We start from the raw sequence: 16,200 nt of genomic DNA, 5'->3' as shown, positions 1-16,200 counted from the left end.
AAGAGTGTTCAAAGTAATAGCCTACCTTTCTAACCATTAAATGCGAGCTGCCACAGAGTAACGATTTTATTTGTTTCTACAGCTATAATGTTGTGCAATAAAAGTAACATCGCTATAACTTTATTGCAGGCTATAGGAGGCTGCCGATGTTTTGCAGATCCCAGCACAAATTAATATTCTGACGATTATATTTTTTAAAATAATATCAACATTAATTCTATTCATTCTATAAAATAGCTTTTTAGATGCCTGTATATATATTGTTGCTGCAGCAATTATGCTTTAAAATAACATGGAAAATCCAATCCAAGATAAACCCAGAACACAACACAGCAGCACATGCTGTAGTTTGCTGAGAACATCTTTATTATTGTTTATGATTCCTTTATAATTGTCCAGAGCAATGTAATAACCAACAAAATTTGTAAAGCAAAGAAAAAAATGTGTACGTTCAAATGATTTATAAAACCAAACGCTGCAAACTTTATTTTCATTATAACCATGGCCAGGGTCACATGCTCTTATTAGTAATTGACAGTTTATTTGACCTCGATCAGTTACAGCACAATCTGATTTACTAGAAGTTATGCCTTTAAAAAAAACACCCCAGAAGAAGATAGTAGTGATGTGGGATAATGCAGAATAAGGTATCGATCTGATACCAAGTAAATAAAGGCCCAGTTTTGCCCATACCAATACTGATACTGATACTTTAAATCTATATAGGCAGTTTATGTAGGGGAGAGCAGTGTATCAGGATTTATGACATGAGTCATGTCATACAGTTTACGAATTCTTAACACATTTTTAATGTCGTTCTACACTAATGAGTCGACACAACTTATCTCACAAAGTTCAGTGGGCTACATACTGAATTTAGAGAATACAAACAAATTATCAACCCTATTGCACTGCAATCGATCCAATACCATGGTTGTTATGGATACCATCAACTAGAAGACACAATGGTGTTTTCCTTTTACAAGTATCACCTTGCTCACATTTGTCTGTGTGTGTTTGTGTTTGGATGTAGTTGTATTTCGTTTGTACATCAGCTGTCTCACAGAACAGTATAAAAGAACAGTGTGTAGGCCTATATATTTTTCTATATATGAACAAAGCTTACAAGACTCTCAAAGAGTTACTTTTATTTACTAATATGACCATATATTCTGAAAAAAGGGGAAATAAAATGAACAACTTGAGGTATATGCTTCATATATCGCATTTATTATCAGCATTTTGAGTCACACTTTAAAAACAGTCCTCTGTAGCTCTCTAGTAGTACTGTTTTCTGAGGGAGGACACCATTTAAAAATTAAAAGAATAGGCTCATTTATAGGTTGCACTACAAGATACACCCACCATTTAACTCTTCTGCTACACCCTGATATAATTACAAATGTTGGAAAAGGAAAAAACAACAAAGTGAAGAATATGCCCATTGTTTTATTTATTTAAGCCTCCTTAAGACATGATTAAAAAAACAGAGTGTGTGACGGTCCTCTGCAGCTCTCTAGTAGTACTGCTTTCTGAGGGAGGACACCACCACTGCCAGGAACTTCTGAAAAGCTGCGTGTACCTCAGGAGTGAAGGCTTTACCCAGCTGGGAAGCAACCACAATGGTCAGGCAGTGACCCAGGAGCTGTAACACAACACAACATGCATGAGATATCATGAACATGCTAAATAAATACATAAATATCAATAGAAGCCAGTACCATCAGTTCAGCATTGCCTACCATGAAATTGTCAGGGTCCACCTGCAGTTTCTCAGAGTGCAGCGCGCTCAGCTCTGCATATGTGGCCTTGATGTTGTTCATGTCCTTCACGGCTTTTTCCAGAGCTTCCATGATGACTTTTCCATGAGACGCAACCCTTGGATTTGATGTGATGGCAGCAGCATTGTAGAGGTTTCCAAATCCACCGAAATACCTCTGAGTCCAGGGGTAGACAATCAGACACCTGCGGAAACAGACAATTTTAAATAGCTCACAATTATTAAAGAAGAGTCATATAGAGTCATATAATCTTGCACATTCTTTAAGGGAGTGAATATCAGAAACATGGTCATACCTGGAAAAAGCTGCTTGCCCAACGACCGCATAGTCGATCTTGGAGAAGATGTCCTGGATCGTGGTGCGCTCAAAGTCTGTCCACACAACCATTTTGCTTTGTTGAGTTTTTCACTTGTCCTGTTAGTCAGCAGGTCACGGCGTGCAGCTTTTAAAGGTCTGTTTCGCTCCACCCACAGATATGCAGTTGGGTGGAGTTAGACAGTGGGATGTGCCAGTGTGGGGTTTGGCAGGACTATATTCACTTCACCATCAAACTGAATCAAAGAAAATGATTCAGTTTTTTCATTATCATTGAATCATAAAGTAAATTCTAAATTATTTTCATTCGTCACTCTCAAAATCAAAATCTCTGACCACTCAGATAGCTAATTGTGTCTACTCAGGTATACATGTGAGCCTCATTAGCTTTTATTATTTTATGTCCTGTTTTTTACATTTCACTGCAATGAAGGATCACCTCTGTCTAAACAGGAAATCTCAACTTTTGAGCTCTTTTGTGAACAAAAAAAGAAAAAAGTAAAAATAAACCCACAGATATCCAGGAAACATTTACTGCTCTCAGGGTGGATCCACCTGTTGGAAGTTTAGATAAGGCAGAAACAAACGTCATCCTCAAACCTTAGTCATCGTAAGTTTTAACTGCCTGAACAAACGGCAGTTAACTGCAGAATTTCAATTTGGAGTAATGACTCCTTGGCAATCTACATGTCTATATTTAAATCATAAATTTGAAGTGAAATTACATCAAATTTTGCTTGAATGAATTAGACCACCATCCAAATCTGGGTCCAAAATCTCCTGTGTAAAAAGCAAAATAAGAATGTTTAATCCACTGTTAAGATTGCAGCTGTCAAAATATAAAAAATTAGCTCATGCTTGAAAAGAAAATGCCTTGTTATAAAAATCCTCTGATATCATTAATTAATTGTTTTCCATTCTGATATCTGTTTGCAACATAAATAAATACGGGATTCACTAATGTCTCACCTTAAAAACTGAACTGTCTATCAAAGTTGATTATTTTAGATGATAAACAATTATTTTAATAAACAGTCAAAGTTAAAAATACAGTTTTCATTTGTTAATGTAACCCATGAGCCAAAAACATTGCAATTTTAGGTATTTATGAAAAAGTATTATATTTCATGATTTTCTATTTTATTTTTAAAATATGTACACACACACACGCACACACTCACACACACAGATATACATATTTAGTATACACATTCAGTAATGCGCAAATACTCTTATATTGTACATATATTTATTCGTATAATTGTCAGATTTACCCGCTCTTATATTTTGCTTGTTATTATGTTATTGTATTTTTGCTTGTGAAGCTCGCACGCAAGAATTTCACTCGCATGTACTGTACCAGTGTACCTGCACATGTGATGTGACAATAAAACTGATTTGATTTTGTTGTCTAGAAATACATTTTCCTTTTCCACTCTTTGGTTTAGTTTTATTTCTTTATTGTGTGCACTAACTTTATAGGTGAACACCATTTAAAACTCTTTTTCTTCAGTAGTTTTCAAAGCTATGTTGGGCCTGTCCAAGAGCCTGTTGCTATCTCTGAGGTGTGTCGGGTGTGTCCGTTTACTGTTCTACATATAAAAGCCTAAAGCTTTTCTGGTGGTCAAGACAACTTCAAACGAAAAGTCAACAGGCAAGATGACCAGTCTTTCTGCTAAGGACAAGGACACAGTCAAAGCCTTTTGGGCTAAGGTGGCTGGAAAGGAGGAACAAATCGGCTGTGATGCTGTCTCCAGGTAAATATGGATTATGACTTATAATCTGGACCCAAATGGACTGCTTTAACGTGCTCCTTTTTTTAAAATATATGTACTGTTAACTCACCTTACATTTTTACCCAGGATGCTGACAGTGTACCCTCAGACCAAGACTTACTTCTCCCACTGGAAGGACCTGCGCCCCGGCTCTGCCCCGGTGAAGAAGCACGGAGCAACCGTGATGACTGCAGTTACTGATGCTGTCAGCAAAATTGATGATCTCACCGGTGGTCTTCTCAGCCTCAGTGAGCTGCACGCCTTCACTCTGAGAGTGGACCCTGCTAACTTCAAGGTACTGACATACAATAAATTCTGAAAGTGGTCCTGATTTCGTTGTGTTTTTTTTCATGAAGGTTTAGTTGCAGTTTCTTTGTTTCTAAGCTTAATGTACATTTAATGTTTAACTTCTTGTAGCAGTACTGAATACTGAATCGCAGTATTCAAATAAACAGAAATATATAACCCTGGCATGCATTTTCTAACAGCATGGCGTTTTTTTTAAAAAATGTGATCTTCATCTTTTCACAGGTTCTTGCTCACAACCTCCTCGTGGTCCTGGCCACCGTGTTTCCCAACGATTTCACTCCTGAGGTCCACGTGGCGATGGACAAGTTCCTGGCTGCTGTGGCTCGTGCATTGTCTGAGAAATACCGTTAAAGTGTACACATGAGCAGATGTCTCAATTTGAATAATGAAACATAATAATAAAATAAAAATCAAACTGTTGTGATTATTTTTATATTCTTCTTGTGTTTGCAAACAATAAGTTAAAAGGATTTAAAAGCTTTCTATTTCAGGTCAACAACACATTGGCCCACATCTACATCCATTTTTTTAAGAGATGTAGACTGACCCTAACCTTTGATATGATTATAAATACTTGGCTGTTTGTAGGGGGGTAATAAGAAGACTTTGCAAAAATGTAGTACAACTTGACAAAAGCCAAGCAGGAGTTTTCCTTGTTGTTTAGTTCTTCCCCTAAGCTTATAACACATCTGAAGCTACATACATAGCATAGAGAAGTCCATTGAAAACCTGAAGTAAAATCAAGATCTGAATTCAGAGCAGTTGGGACACTTTTACTTGACTTTCAAATTCTGCATTGGTGTCTCTTTTCTATAGTCATTTATAGCGATTTAAATAATAACTATTATGACAAAAGTCACCTCAATGCGCTTTATATTGTACAGTAAACACATTGAACATAGGAACACAAGACCTCTTCAGAATAAAAGAAGAAACATAATTAGACGCAGACATGACAACAAGAACTTGACAACACAAGACACGCAGACTTGAAACACATGAAGGGCAAGGGAGACTTAATACAGGGGTTGAAGACACAAAGGGGAATCTAATAAAAAAAAAAGAGTCTATAATGGGAACCTAGGCATAATAGAAATGAACTTAGAAAACCTAAAGGATTTAAGCAAACACGGGGAGAACATGCAGACACACAAAGAAAGGCTCCAGCTAGGTGGCGGAATCAAATTCAGGACCGTCTTGCGAGGCAACAGCGCTAATCACCGCACCACTGCGCTGCCATTGATGCATGACTGTTATCTGTTAACTGGCCAATTACTGAAATTAATAAAGAAATATGATTTAGTCACAGAAACACTGGACACGAAGTTATTTCCATTAGATAAAACAATAATTTTCAAACAAAACAAAACATTAACCCATTTTCTCTGTGGTAGAAAAAAGCTTTTGTGACTAAATAGGTAGATCGAGCCCAGAAACAAAGACCAAAGGAGACCTTCATAAAATTTGGAATAAAGATACAGTTTTTATTGTTGCCACTATACACACTGTATTGTGAATGAAACCATCAATATGTGATTGAAATCCAGACTTTCAGCTTTAATTCAAGGGTTTTCACAAAAATTTTACATTCTTTCAAATACTTTCTGCCAAAGCCTAATTTGACTTTCTTGGTCTTCAGTGTAATCAGTGGTTTGGACCTTGGTGCAAACTCAGCAAACTCAGTATCTCTTGATTGCGACTTTGACAACTCCTCAAGAGTGTTAGATGTTGTAAGTTTTATTTTCCTCACCACAGAAATAATTTTTGTCAGCATGCACTTGTATTTCATTGCGTTTAAGGTTGTTTGGTGTGGCTGCTTATTAGTCAATTGTCCTATAATTTTTCAAGTTCTCAAACTGGGGACTTTGTATAAAAATTACTTTAATTCTAAAACAGTTCATGAAACATTTTTGTAAAACCTCTTGATTTAGAGCTGAAAGCAAGCACTTCAATCACATGTTGACTGATTGATTTACAACCCACTGTGGTTATGTATGGAAGCAAATCCACAAAAACTGGGTTCTTGTCCTGAACATTATGTGCATGCATTTGGTTGCATGGTTTTTAATGCTCTTATTGTTATATCAGCCTGCACCACATACTTTGCTGTCGTCACATTTGTTTTTACAAGCTGTGAGTTCAATGGATTCATTTTACATTATAATTTTTGAGCGGGATCATAACATTGAGTGTGCTTCCATTTTACTTGATGCACCATATAATATCTAGGTGGTTGTTGCATGACTTTTATATGTATCATTTCGCTTTTGATATTGAAATTTATTTTGCTAATAAGGTAGATATAAACTTTTACATTTTGGTGATTTAACACTAAAATTAGTAAACTGTTGGGGTTTTTAAGTTTAACTTATCATTACAGACAGTTTATTTTAATCATAAACAAAGTGAAAAAGAAAACAGGGAAATTTCTGAAGTTGCTTAATATTTTATTTTGTTTAAAGCTCATTGAGACAAGGGTTTAAAACAGAGCATGTGACGGGCCTCTGCAGCTCTCTAGTAGTACTGTCTTCTGAGGGAGGACACCACCACTGCCAGGAACTTCTGGAAAGCTGCATGGACCTCAGCAGTGAAGTTTTTACGCAATTGAGAAGCAACCACAATGGTCAAGCAGTCACCCAGGAGCTGTAACACAACAAAACATGCTTTAGCAATCTTCAACTCGCACACACATAACAATGAAAATCAGTACCATTAATTCAATACATACCATGAAATTGTCAGGGTCCACCTGCAGTTTCTCAGAGTGCAGCGCGCTCAGCTCTGCATATGTGGCCTTGATGTTGTCCATGTCCTTCACTGCTTTTTCCAGAGCTTCCATGATGACTTTTCCATGAGACGCAACCCTTGGATTTGATGTGATGGCAGCAGCATTGTAGAGGTTTCCAAATCCACCGAAATACCTCTGAGTCCAGGGATAGACAATCAGACACCTGAGGGAATATATAAATAACCGATTTGCTCTTAGTTCTAAAAGAAAAAATTACATTGTGTAATGCAAAAAATATGCCAGCTTTTTTCATTGCACATAAAGATGCTATTCAATTAACCCCAATTTCTTTATGTTAATATAAACACAAACAATGTTTCACCTGGAAAAAGCTGCTTGTCCAACGACCGCATAGTCAATCTTGGAGAAGATGTCCTTGATCGTGGTGCGCTCAAAGTCTGTCCACACAACCATTTTGTCTTGTTGAGTTTTTCACTTGTCCTGTTGGTCAGCAGGTCACCAAGTGCAGCTTTTAAAGGTCTGTTTCACTCCACCCAAAGATATGAAATTGGGTGGAGTTGGAGAGTGGGAGTTGACTAAACTGGTTCAGTTTAACGATTCTGAGTTCAGCTTTAATAAACCATCAAAATGAATCAAAAATTAGTTTGAAACTTTTATTATGGACAAATTCAATCCATATTTGGATAATTGATCAAGGATCTAATTAACAATTATCTTTGTTTCTCCTTTTAATTGGTTTTGATGGTTGAAAATTTTCACTGTTAGAATTACCAAAATTACTGTGACTGGTAAGATAAGCTTTAGTCATACAGAATACATAAATTTGCTGTAGCTGTGTAAGTCTTTAATGTATGAACAATATATTTATATATTTAGATAATAATTCTCCAACACATGGTACCTAATATAGATATAAATGCTTAGGAGCAGTGAGCAGCCAACTCCAGATTGTAAGTCAGTGCAATGGAAAAGAGAACTTTTGGAGAAACTCTGGTATTTAAAGTGTCTGTAAAATTCTAATTTCTTGTTCAAAATTAAAATTGTGTATCAGTCAATCATTTTTCTTGGTATGAAGTGCCCAAATTCAATAGCAAACAGTTTCCAGATCTAAATATCTTTACTGAAGTGCGTAGGCACCGGGCTTTTGGTGCCAGAGCATGTGAAAGAAGTGACATAAAGAAATATATAATCTCAGTTAGAAAAGTAAATCAGTTTTTCTCCTTCAATATTAATTTTACATGTTAAGTATAACAAACATTTTTGTATTTTTAAATAATTAACACAAATACGTAAATACAGAAGCTGTCAGTGTAATGTGTGAGCTTAAATTTTGAAATTAGAGATTTTGTCAGTATTTTAAAGACACCAAAAATACTAAAGCTTAATGGGAGGTCTTCATGGTGTTTAGATCTAGTAAGACAAGAACAATAAGATACACTCATAAAGGAAACGAAGTTCACTACAGAATGTATTGTTGTTTATTTAACTACACATAAGACCAACACTTTTTTTGTTATAGTTATGTTCATAGGCCTTATGAACTCACAACACACTTATTAGTCTGAGCCTCATTAACTTTCATAATTGTATGTTTTCCTTTTCACACTTCACTGAAATGCAGGATCACCTCTATCTAAAGGGGAAATCTCAACTGTAAGCCATGTGTGAGCTCTTCTGTGCTCCCAAAAAACGTTAGATAAACACACAGATTTCCAGGAAACATTTATTGCTCTCAGGGTGGATCCACCTGTTGGAAGTTTAGATAACACAGAAACAAACGTCATCCTCAAACCTTAGTTAACGTAATTGTAAGTGCCTGTACAAATGTTAGTTAACTGCAGTATTCAAATTTTAAATCAGAATCCCTTAGCCGTACAATCCACTGTAAATGTTTATATTTAAATTACGTCTTTGAGTTTAAATGACAAAAGTTTTTAGTGCAGTGTTCAAATTTATTAGATCACCAGCCAATATGAGGTTTGTGCCACAACTGACCTAATTTCTTAAAGCATTTTTTATGTTTCTATAATGGTCAAACCACCAATATGTACAAACACTTAAATTAAAATGTTAATGCCAAAATATAATTATTTTCATTATCCATAAATTTTAAAATGTACAGCTTTACAAAAAAAAGTAAAGCACAATATTATTTCTTGATTGAGATATCAAATTACAGTTACTTACTCGCCTGTTATCCTTTATTTAATCAGGTAAAAGTCTCACCTAAAAAAAACAAAAGGAGAACCCTTTTAAGAGAAACCTGGCCACAAGGACAGTAGAAGTTATAATATAATAAATAATAGATAACAAGTAAAGAAACAAATGGGTCATTCCATCTCAAATCAGCCAACTTTTAGAACATTTCCTGCTCAACCGTCTCCAATTTGGCCAAAAACTGTCCTTTGACCTACTTTCAAATCTTTTTTTGCACGTTGAAATCTACATGTTTGAACATGAATATCTCCAATTAATGTTCAAACATTTACACATAAAAGCCTGAAAATGAAATAAAATAGAATCAGGATCTGCCAGATTTTTGAGACAGAAACAAAAAAAAGTCTGAGTTAGTTGAAATATAAACACAACAAAAAAAGAAATGTCCAGCACTCCTGCAAAGTCTGATATTTGAGTACATATTAATTGAAAACTTCAAATTGCTTAAAAATAACTAGTGATGATTTCTGAAAGATTTGAAGTTAATGTAATACATGTTGTACTCTAATCATAACTTAGTAAAAAAAATTGTTAAATATGTTCTAAAATGTCATTGTTGATAGATATCATTGAGGGTCGTTCCATCACTAATCTTCACATTTACAGAACCTTTACTGTTAAACCACCTCAAATTTGAATAGAAAAATATTATATGCTTCAAGGTTTGGACATATCATGATTGCTGTACAATCTTAGCTTTATATATAAAATACTTTAAGTTATATATGTTTGTTGTTTCCTTGTATATTTTAACCCAAATTATTGATGGCACTAAGTTTCAGCATGATATGTAACTAGAAAATTTCTTCAAAATATAAAATATTACATGCACATATTTAACAAAATTGTTTTCTCAGTTATAAATTGAGCATTATCTGGAAATTCCAGAATTTTGAGCTTGTGATATTTATTTAGTCCAGCATGAAAGTTATATGAAAATGGGATGTTCTTCATTTTTGTGAATAAGAATCTAGTGTTAAGAAGTATTCTGTGTTTATTTTAGGGTTATTGTTTAGTTTTTTATTAGTGTGTGCTCGAACACAGAACTTTACAGGACATTTTTTTCATATTTTATTAGCCAATGCTCTGACAAATATCTGTCCCAAATGATCAATTCTGATTCATTTTGATAAGAAAGGACAGTGAAAACAGGCTTTAGCAAGAAAAATGTCATGAAAGTGTCCTTTGGGGAAAAAAAAACTATATAAAAACTTACTTGATATATGAATCTAAAATTACCAGCAATCAGTATATACTGTATATTGAAACTTTGGACCAAAAGGTTTTTATATAAACAGGGGAAAGCGGAACTGGAAACTAGATGGTGAAGTTTTTAATATATAAAGCTAAAATTTCACAGCAATTGTAATATATGTCCAAACTCTGAACTATAACATTTTAATGCAAACTGGAGAAGGTTGAACAGAAAATGTTATAAAAATGTGATGATTTGAGTTTGGACTGACCCAAGTCTTAAAAACTAAAAATATGCACACATGTAACAAAATTACTTTCTGAGGTATAATTACAGTATCATCTGAAAACTCTATTATATTTATCTATCTATATTTTGTTGTATTTGGACAGGACAACCTACTGATATTGTTGTTCTTGTGGTACAAGTTATATTGAAAATGGCATTTTCCTAATTTTTGAAGTTTTTAATTAATGTGTGCTCAAATATGGGACTTGCATGAGTACTGGAGTTTTTTGTTGTTGTTGTTGTTGTTGTTGTTTTTCTTTCATTTTGGAACTAGCTCTGTTGAGTATTGCAGCATCGACAGCGATCAACTCGAAGGGAAATGATGACGGAGGCAAAAATGTCCTTAATATTTTATGAACTTTATTCCTCTTCAACACACGGCAAAAACTTTTTTTCATAGGTGCCGTATCTATTTCTCTTCTTCTTCTGTTTTAGGAACGTACAATGAAACAGTGCCTCCTTGTGGTGAGCACTAAAACACTGTCTCTGTTAAACCACAGTAACCATAATGCAGTTAAACAATGTACAACATGAGTACACACAACGAATATCTTAACACCCCCTCTTGTACTCAGGTTGCTGGAATCTAAAGAAAAGTTTTACAATGAACGATAAACAGTCGTACAATCTCTACCACACTTCCTTTTCCCTTTTTTTTTTCTTTTTCTCCTTTTTAAGCACCAAACATAATGTCAGCAAACTTAGCAAGTTTTAGCTTGGAAACAGGTTTGGTCATAACATCTGCCACCATTTCTTCAGTGGCGCAATATAATAGACACATTTTTCCTTCATTTACAATGGACCTTACAAAATGATATTTAATGTCCACGTGTTTGCACCTCTGTCGGCTCACAGGGTTTTTAGCCAGGGCAATTGTTCCCTGGTTGTCCTCGTACACTATTGTTTGAGTGTAGCTGTAGTCATCTATACCTTTCAAAAGCTGTTCTAAATATATACACTCTTGCATTGTGGAAGCCAGAGCCATATACTCTGCTTCACAGGTAGAGAGCGCCACAGTGGGCTGTTTCTTGGTCTTCCATGAAACTAAAGAACTGTTGTTACATAGACGTACACAGTAACCAGTAGTGCTGCGTCTGTCGGCAGTGTCACCTGCCCAGTCAGCATCACTGTAGGCCACTAGACCCAAATTTTCATCTGTGTTTCTTCTAAAACACAACTTCTTATCTTTGGACCCTTTGAGATATCTCAACACATGTTTCACAGTTCCCCACTGTTCTTCTGTAGGCTCATGGAAATGTTGCGATAACTTGCTTACCACAAAACTCAGGTCAGGACGGGTACCTGATGCAAGGTATATAAGACTGCCTACAGCCTCTCTATACATCCTCACATCTCTTATCTTAGTAGCACCTTCTGTGTAACACAACTTCTGATCACAGGGAGTTCCTCTGGGTTTACAGTTCTGCATGTTAAACCTCATCAGTATCTTGTTGACATAGGTTTCTTGTGACATTGTTACACATCCATCAGACTGAGTGAAATCAATACCCAGAAAATGCTTAAGTCTGCCCAAGTCTTTCATCTTAAATTTGACTGAAAGCATTTCTTTCGCATCCTTCATTACCTTTTCATTGCCAGCAGCAATTATCAGGTCGTCCACCCAGATGATCATAATCACCATGCCATGTTTAGTCTCTTTGGTATAAACACAGTGGTCTGCTGGGTTTTGCCTGAAACTGTTCGCTGTTAGGTATTCATGCAAAATCCTATTCCAGTTACGACCAGATTGTTTTAACCCATACAAGGATTTTTGTAATCTACAGACTAGCCCTTCTCCCTCTTCATAACCTTCTGGCTGATCAATGTAGATTTCATAATCAATGGGAGCGTGTAAATATGCTGTCTTCACATCCATTTGATGGAGTAACAGGCTCTCCTGCGCTGCTTTCTGTAGCAAAACTCTTATGCTAGTTAAGTTGGCTGTTGGTGAGAATGTCTCTCCATAATCTATCCCCGACTGTTGGCTGTAACCCTTGGCTACGAACCTTGCCTTGTATCTGTCGTTTCCCTCAATGTCACTCTTAATGGAATAAACCCACTTTCCCCCCACTGTTTTCTTCCCTTTTGGCAAAGTGGTTAGGGTAAAAGTGTCATTTTCCCGTAACGAGTGAATTTCTTCATCCATGGCTTTGATCCAGTTCTTTGAGTTAGCTGATTCTATGGCTTCCTTAAATGTGTTTGGGACACCACACACTGCCCTGTAGCAGTAGTCTATGGTAGTGTGGATCTCATCGCTGCCACTGTTGGCAGCTACAAAGTCATTTAAATGTCCCGGTTTTCTTCTCTCCCTAAGAGGATACCTTTTGTTGACAAATCCATCACTTGTCACACTTGTCTCTTTTCGTTCACGCTCATCAGGTATACCACTTTGTGGACTTGTGTCTGTCACAATAGGTTCTGGAACCTCATTGTCCTTGTCACCTTTCTCTGAAGGTCTGTTAGCCATAGGCTGTCTTACTCTGCTACCGTCATCATTTAGTTCTCCCTCATCTGTCTGTGTTTGTCTTTCTACATTTACTTTGCTCACAAACTTAACAAGTCTATGTTTCTGAACTTTCTCAGTTTCAGGGTGGTAAACTAAGTAGGCGGGACTGTTCTTATCATAACCTACAAAGAAACCTTGGTCACATTTTGAATCAAGTTTCCCCTTGTCCTGTTTGTATGCATAGCACACAGACCCAAATTTCTGCATTTTTGACAAGTCTGGCTTTTTACCTGTCAGCATTTGGTAGGGTGTTTTCCCTGTTCGCTTACTAAAGCATCTGTTCCGTGTTACAGCAGCAGTTTGAATGGCATAGTTCCATAGGCATTTCGGTAGCTGACTCTCAATCAGCATGCACTTGCCCATCTCGAAAAGAGTACGCCACCCCCTCTCGGCTGTACCGTTTTGATGGGGTGAGTACGGGGCTGATGTCTCATGCTTAATGCCATTTTTCCTTAACAGGGTTTGGAAATCTCTGCATGTGAACTCTGTCCCATTGTCTGATCTAATGCATTTTACGTTGCCATATGGTGCAACATCCGCTAGAAATTTCTCTGTTGCCTGCACTGTATCAGTTTTCGTCTTCAGGAAATATACAAACACTGAGTTTGAATAATCATCAGTGAATGACTGCACATATTTGTACCCATCAATAGATTCAGTGGCTATCGGACCTGCTAAATCTGTGTGTACCATTTGTAAAGGAGCCTTTGCTCTTGTATCCGGATCTCTGTTTCGGGTTTGTGCAAACTTTCCCTGGATACACACTTCACATTCCTTTTCAGGTCTATCGGTTCTCCCCTTAATCTGCATACCGTTAACCACACCTTGCAATCTTACTACATCTTCATAGTTGCAATGGCCTAATATCTCGTGCCATGCCTGTATGTCATGACAGGTGTTACACTTATCATTACCCTCAACTTCAGTCTGCAAATAGTACAACTTGCCATACACATGAATGTTAAAGTTAGTACCGTCTTTGTGGGTCAACGTGTCCTGCCCTTGTTTAAAGGTGACTGTTGCTCCTAATGCAGTGGCTGACTTTACAGAGAATATGTTCTGGGGGTATGATGGAATAAACAGCGCATCTTTCAGCGTTGCTTTGCGTCGCTGGCCTGTATTGTCAATCAGGAACACCTCTGCGTCCCCCCTCTGTTGGGCGACGCCTCTGCACTGGGTACCGTCTGCCAGTTCTACGCTGTGTGACTCCGGTCTGAACGCGTCGTCGAAGCTCTTGAACTTGGCGATGCTGTTAATGATGTGTGAGGTAGCCCCAGTGTCCACCAACAGGCCTTTCTCCTCAATGCTGTACGCTGACTGCTGGACTTTGATGTCTACGCCCTTAATCCTGAAGGCATAATCTGGCGTTTCTGCTTTGGATCCGTTGCCGCTCTCATCTGCGACCTTCCGCGCGCCATCTTGTTTGTCTTTATGTCTACACGTGGTATCACTGTGTGTGCTGCTTTTGCAATGACTGCACCACGTCCTCCGTCTGCACACTTTTGCTCGGTGGCCTTTTAGTCCACACTTGAAACACACAATGTCCACATCGCTCTTGTATCTGCATTGTGCGCTGGATCTCGTGTGCTCACGGCCGGTTCTTCCTCCTGTTTTCATTACGTTGTCGCTACACTCGGATGCGCTTGACTTTTCAGTGTCTTCGAAACTCCGTAGCTTTGTTTTGAACTCAGCAAATGTCATATCGTCTTTATCGTGAGTAACGTGTATTGCAAATGGCTTAAAACTTTCAGGTAGACCTTTTAAAACCATAGCAATCAATAATCCATCACCTAAAGTCTCACCCGCATTGCGCAGTGCTGTAATGGCGGCCTCTGCTCTGATGACATAGTCTGTGACAGTCTCTTCCCTCTTTTTCTGAAGCGATGATAGCGTGGTGTACAGGTTGATGATTCGGGGCTTCCCCTTTCCAGCGTAGTAGTCCCTCAATATTTCTAATGCTCTTCTCCCATTATCAGGGGCATCTCTCATAATCAGTGAGAGGCTTTTATCGTCCAAGAATTGGATTAACTCGGCGTAAGCGTCGGCGTTCTTCTTACCGTCTGCTGCTACTTCAGCCGCGCCGTTCGGTTCCTTCAGAACGGTGTCTTTTAATCCCAACAAGTGCAAATATCCTAGCACCTTAGTTTCCCAAAGTTCATACCTGGTCTCATCTCCGTCAAACATGAGTCGAGGCAGCCTGCTTGCTCCTCGTTGATCCATGTTGCTATTTAGCCGTTAGCCCGCTATCCGTTGTGGCTCCGGATCTTCATGAGAAAAAACTCTTCTTCGAGTCGGCCCTGGGCCCATAACCTGTTGAGTATTGCAGCATCGACAGCGATCAACTCGAAGGGAAATGATGACGGAGGCAAAAATGTCCTTAATATTTTATGAACTTTATTCCTCTTCAACACACGGCAAAAACTTTTTTTCATAGGTGCCGTATCTATTTCTCTTCTTCTTCTGTTTTAGGAACGTACAATGAAACAGTGCCTCCTTGTGGTGAGCACTAAAACACTGTCTCTGTTAAACCACAGTAACCATAATGCAGTTAAACAATGTACAACATGAGTACACACAACGAATATCTTAACAAGCTCACACATTTTGTGATGTATCTGTCTCAATTTCAGGATCTGTATTAATTGTGACTTTAAGAAAGACCAGTGAACATTTCAGGATTCTATCTTTGATAGTCTTTGAAAGATTCATGTTCAAACATTGCTGCAGATTTCAATGTATGAAAAATTGTAGAGCAGAAGCCTTGATTTGAGACGGTTTGACCCCAAAACAACTGATATTGCATTCAGACGTGAGCACTAACATGCAAATCATATCCAACAAGAGATCATTACAAAAGTGAAATTAAAAGCAGTCATACTGGCCAAAAAGGTATTTTCTCGCTCCATTAAATTGATTGTTTTTTTTATTAGATTTTTTAACCTGTTTGTGAAATAGGTTAAAAAATAAATAATTAAATAAATGTATGCCTCACCTTAAAAACTGAATTGTCTATCAAAATGTATCATTTCTCAAGATAAACAGTTATTAAATCAGTTGAAATCAAA

At 37.2% G+C, this 16,200-nt stretch overlaps 3 protein-coding genes across 3 annotated transcripts; 1 reads left to right on the top strand and 2 right to left on the bottom strand.

Moving 5' to 3' along the window:
• Positions 1-1,209: 1,209 nt before the first annotated feature.
• Positions 1,210-2,190, bottom strand: LOC113020512 (hemoglobin subunit beta-like). Its single transcript, XM_026164545.1, has 3 exons — positions 2,077-2,190; positions 1,743-1,965; positions 1,210-1,645 (listed from the first exon to the last, which is right to left on the bottom strand). The coding sequence occupies exons 1-3, from the start codon at positions 2,166-2,168 to the stop codon at positions 1,517-1,519; spliced, it is 444 nt and encodes a 147-aa protein (XP_026020330.1). The 5' UTR covers positions 2,169-2,190; the 3' UTR covers positions 1,210-1,516.
• Positions 2,191-3,742: 1,552 nt separating this feature from the next.
• On the top strand, positions 3,743-4,557 carry LOC113020514 (hemoglobin embryonic subunit alpha-like). The gene is made up of 3 exons (XM_026164547.1): positions 3,743-3,853; positions 3,959-4,166; positions 4,403-4,557. Exons 1-3 carry the CDS (start codon positions 3,756-3,758, stop codon positions 4,529-4,531), a joined length of 435 nt encoding a protein of 144 aa, XP_026020332.1. The 5' UTR covers positions 3,743-3,755; the 3' UTR covers positions 4,532-4,557.
• A 2,063-nt stretch (positions 4,558-6,620) lies between these two features.
• Positions 6,621-7,398, bottom strand: LOC113020511 (hemoglobin subunit beta-like). Its single transcript, XM_026164544.1, has 3 exons — positions 7,291-7,398; positions 6,909-7,131; positions 6,621-6,823 (listed from the first exon to the last, which is right to left on the bottom strand). Exons 1-3 carry the CDS (start codon positions 7,380-7,382, stop codon positions 6,695-6,697), a joined length of 444 nt encoding a protein of 147 aa, XP_026020329.1. The 5' UTR covers positions 7,383-7,398; the 3' UTR covers positions 6,621-6,694.
• Positions 7,399-16,200: the final 8,802 nt, after the last annotated feature.

This window comes from Astatotilapia calliptera, chromosome 4 (assembly GCF_900246225.1).
Source record: "Astatotilapia calliptera chromosome 4, fAstCal1.2, whole genome shotgun sequence".
Taxonomy (NCBI): Eukaryota; Metazoa; Chordata; class Actinopteri; order Cichliformes; family Cichlidae; genus Astatotilapia; species Astatotilapia calliptera.
This window is presented reverse-complemented; position numbering and strand designations above follow the sequence as displayed.